This window comes from Halyomorpha halys, unplaced genomic scaffold (assembly GCF_000696795.3).
Source record: "Halyomorpha halys isolate HHAL.00 unplaced genomic scaffold, Hhal_1.1 Scaffold18.1, whole genome shotgun sequence".
Classification (NCBI taxonomy): Eukaryota; Metazoa; Arthropoda; class Insecta; order Hemiptera; family Pentatomidae; genus Halyomorpha; species Halyomorpha halys.
In genome coordinates, this window is record NW_027114407.1 from 2,502,105 (window position 1) to 2,506,680 (window position 4,576).

General features: G+C 31.9%; 1 protein-coding gene across 1 annotated transcript; it reads right to left on the reverse strand.

The window, feature by feature from the left end:
• Positions 1-1,062: 1,062 nt before the first annotated feature.
• On the reverse strand, positions 1,063-1,442 carry LOC106681046 (succinate dehydrogenase assembly factor 4, mitochondrial). The gene is made up of 2 exons (XM_014421169.3): positions 1,301-1,442; positions 1,063-1,229 (listed from the first exon to the last, which is right to left on the reverse strand). The coding sequence occupies exons 1-2, from the start codon at positions 1,440-1,442 to the stop codon at positions 1,063-1,065; spliced, it is 309 nt and encodes a 102-aa protein (XP_014276655.1).
• Positions 1,443-4,576: the final 3,134 nt, after the last annotated feature.

Genomic DNA, 4,576 nt, shown 5'->3' on the forward strand with positions numbered 1-4,576 from the left:
AAAATGCTTCTTCATTTTCCTACATAACTATTTACTGTGTTCATTTGACTCACATTATAATTCCACCTATAATATTATGGAACATGAACTATATAACATTAAGTAAGAATTTTTCGATACTCCTAAATTGAATAATTTTTATCATGTGACTTCTCGTATTGTTACCCCAAGCCCTTTGATAGTAATTGATAAAGGACTTTTATACACTTTGAAAATACAACATTTTACATTTATCAACAGGTATTAAAAGGAAACAGATGTGATTTCAACAGTGCCAATAACTCTAAAATAACATTAGCTTAGTAAAATTCAAATAATTTCTTATTTAATTTTCTTTTAAGTCATTGAACAAATTCCTTTCTAATGTAAATATACTATCTACACTAATTTTGAGTATAGAGGCACTGATGGCAGAGCACATTAAAGCATAATGCTTTAATTTAAGGGCCTAAGAGCCCTGTTCAGAGCAGTGTGGATTCGAATCCAACCTAGGATGGTTAATATTTAGTTCTCCGTGATCCTGAGAAGTAAATCTTGACACTCATATTCAGGTTAGAGCGAGGGGACAATCACTATACAGCTGTCAGTTGTTAAATAAAGGGATCACTAGGCCCACTTACCAGCTTTGTCCCTTAAACTATAATTAATAATCAGAAATAGAAACAAAAGAAATTTAAAATAATGAGATATTTAGCAACTGATATAAACAAAATAAGATACAGAAATGTGAAATATCTAAAGGCAATATTTTACATCAGCACACTATAACACACCAAATAAGTTATGTAACCAGTATTAAACAACTGATTTTGACAATTGGTGTGCTCTAGAAATTTGGAGAATAATTTTACATTTAAATTTGACATTATTCAACAATAAAAAAAATTGTATTTGGAACAGTTTTAATATCAGAAGCATCTTTAATTCCAGGTAAATTTAGTGGAGTTTTCACAAAAACTTTGCTGATAAGGAAAGTAACAATATTTCTTTTGCAGCACTAACACCAATATTTGATTCCTAGACCTCACAATAATACAACTAATATGGAGAAAGATTTAAGAACTAGAAGTCTGAGACCCTCCCTTTTCTCTCCCAGTCACCATATCTAGTTGGTTCTGGGCCTATTGGGCCACCAACTTCTCCTGTCACAGGATTGACACCACCTTCAAAGCCTTTTAAAGGTTCTTTTTCCTGATGAGGGTGTCTTCCTTCAAATTCATCCAATTTACCTGTAAAATAAAATGTTCTTTGATATTTTCTAGAGTTAGGAAGCACAAACTTAATTATAATATGTCTATACCTAGAGGAGTTTTTTGTAACAGCGATTTTCTGGAACTTTTCTTTTCCTTTGGATTTTTGTCAGTTGCAACATCACTACAATATCTAGGACAAAGAATCTCAATAAACGAGCTATTCTTGAGAATTCGTGTTGTACGAATCATTGCAGCGATCAATAAATTCAAACTTTATAACAACCGAATGACACTTCTACACAGATGATAAGCAATCACCTGACGTTCGTTAATGACAACAAAACGAATATCGACTATTTGTTGTAACACCATCAACCGAGATTTCAATGGGGTCGTTGCTAACTGGTAGCTCTAAGAGACGTTCCCGGATAAAAGACACATTTTAGCCTTTCAAAAATTAGCCAAATGCGGGATATTTCAATTAGTATAAATCTCAGTAAATAAAAATAGTAAGTGTCTCATTTATCTTAATTTTTTTTTAAAAAGCAAAGTATAAATACAATATAAAATGAGGCGTTTGTCCGTAAAACATGTTGACTGGAATTTTTTATGAAATGAAGTTTTTGGCATCATCAGTTTTTTAAACACCATTTTCATGAATTGTTGAGAGAACCTTTAAGAAATTTGGTTTCTAGTGGTTAAATGTTAATATTAAGTCATGGTAAGAGACTCCCGTTTGAACGAAGAAAATTATAATTAGTGAGCATTTTAACATCGTAAAAGTGTTCATTTTGTATCGTGTAAAACGACCGAACACCTCAGCTGTAGATGGTGTTGATTTACCAGCAACCACTGGTTCCTACATTCCATAACATATTAGCAAAACCAAAATTTTTTTTTTTTTAAACTGATACCTCTGGTTTAAAAATAGCACTTGGGTTATGAGTCTTAATGTAAACATACTTGATCTTAAAGGGTAGAGCTTGGATTCATTGATCAAAGACTGTTGTGCAGCGGAGTCCGAGCTGCGTCTGCGGCTCTCAGCTATATATAGTATTTGTGAATCTTGAGGTGGCGAACATTTCGTAGAAGTTTTGTGAATTCCACCCTAATGCGTACCCGATTATCGATTTTTTAAAAAATGGTTTAAATAATTTATTTGCCTCCCAGACTGGATCCATTGGTGTCTCAGTCCTCTTTGTAACTCCCTTTGATACTCTGGTATACCCTGGTCAGAAGAAATTGCTTTAAAATTCAACCATATTTATTTATTTATTATAACAACAGGATAAAAACATAATACAATGGCAGAGTACACCATAAATGTAAAAATTACCATAAAACTAAATAAAAAGAATATAGTAAAACTGAAACAAACTAATTTAAGCCTTACAAAAATAATTACGTTTGTTAAACATTGGTAAACTGTCTCAATCTTATATAATAATAATTAAAAATAATAAAGGTGAGAAGAAGATGGTTGGGGGTGCGGTCAGAATATAACACAAATAAGTTGAAATAACTTATTTTATAATGCCAACGTTTCGGCCAGAATGTCTAGCCTTTATCAGGGCTGCTAGTAGGAAATCCCAAAGCCAGGTGGAATGAAATCTCAAAAATAATAAGGTATGAACCTCGATGAAGTGGTATTCAATCTTTAGCATTTTTACTTTTACTTACCCATATATGGACAATATAGTAAGAGGAAGTATAGCGATCGCAAAAAATTTCGAATTTCATTTTTTGACGGAAATACATTTTTTGAGCTCCCCTAAGTCCAAATTACCAAATCTCGTAAAGTATTCTGTTTGTGTGCGTGTGAGTGTCCGTGTGTGCAGCCTACGAAATGTTACGAAACTGTAATTACATATTAAATACGCGTATATCCTTGGGGTCTGATAGCAACTTTTGTTTGGTAAAATTTAGTATTTCGTTATAGAATTGATTTATTAACATTTTTTTAGATTTTCTCGAAAACGGCTCAAACAATTTTGATTAAACTCAGAATGTCTTAAACTTAAGCTATGTTAGTAGAAATAAATCAAATGGATTATAGTCCAAGGAAATTATGTTACATTATGCTCTTAAAAGTAAGTACCATAGATTTTTTTGTTAGAAAATTAAAGTATAATTGATTTGAAACCAGAGTGGTTATGTAACTTGAATTCCTCAGAAACTACATGGTTTCTCGTTGATAATTTATAAGACCACCTATTATAGGAAATTTAATTTTGTACATATTTCATTTTACGAAATGCAACAATTTACGAAATATAAGCTATACCCTCATCCTGAAATCATGGTAATTTTACTCGTAATGTAATGGAGGTGCTTAACAATATACAATATTTTATTGTTATATTTTTGAATGTATAGATAGTGCTACACATTTGCCAAATTATGAAAACTCACACATGCACCAGTATGTAGATGGGTTATTTGGATGGGTTGGGACAAGTCCTGAATTCATGAACTGCTGTCGAGTATTGGTTTTTGGGCGTAAATGAAAGGGCGTTGTGCTACATCCACATGCTTGTGTTCAGACTATTGTTTTAGAACTACCAACAGATGAATATTTATCCTCTCCGTGTTTAATTAACTAAATAATTTCCACAATCTTCGGAATAATAATTAACTCAAGTTTAAGATTGTAAATGTTAAAATTCTATGTATTGAATGTTAATAGTTTGTGTCAACTCTTGTCACTTAACTTCAACATTTTATTTAGATTTAACACAACACAAATATACAAGACTATTATTATTGGTTTGGGATAGCTAAATTATCAAGTATATAATAAAAATTCTTCAACGAAAGTGAAATTTATAGGTGATGTAGTCCTCTTTCTATGATTTTTTATCATCTTTTTCGCCTGTCTTTATTTAATTTCTTTTTATAATGAAAATAGATCGGCGGTAATTTACTCTCAGAAGCATACAAGCGTGTGGATGCCGATGTTTCTTCCTTTCTTTGTTTACTAAGCAACAGTAGGGTTTTTGGATTTGCGGCAAATGGCAAATACGGCTTTATGCTTGTGTCTAATTTGACTTTATTGGTTGTTTAAATTTTCGATCTCTTTGGAGCAATTACATTCTGATTTCAAGTAACTCAAAACAATGTAGTGCATCCAAATTTTGATTATTGAGTTTTTAACTACGGGAAATGTTTTTGGACGTAATATATGACACGTATTATGATGTTTACAAAGGGCGATAATGATTCCTTTAGAAACCTTAGACCGTTATATGCTTATTTGTGGTATTTTGGGTGTTGTTTATGTTGTTATAATGCTTGGGATACTGCTATGTTTTCTTCGAAAGTACCATTGCGAACATATGAGCAGTTCCACTGGCCAACAGATAGAAATGCACCCCGTTTCACAA

What these genes read in the sequence shown, in the direction of transcription:
- LOC106681046 (XM_014421169.3), bottom strand. Translation starts at nt 1,442, where the DNA reads ATGATTCGTACAACACGAATTCTCAAGAATAGCTCGTTTATTGAGATT. An exon ending in GTTACAAAAAACTCCTCTAG is followed by an intron (nt 1,230 to 1,300) that starts GTATAGACATAT and finishes TTTATTTTACAG; the next exon opens with GTAAATTGGATGAATTTGAA.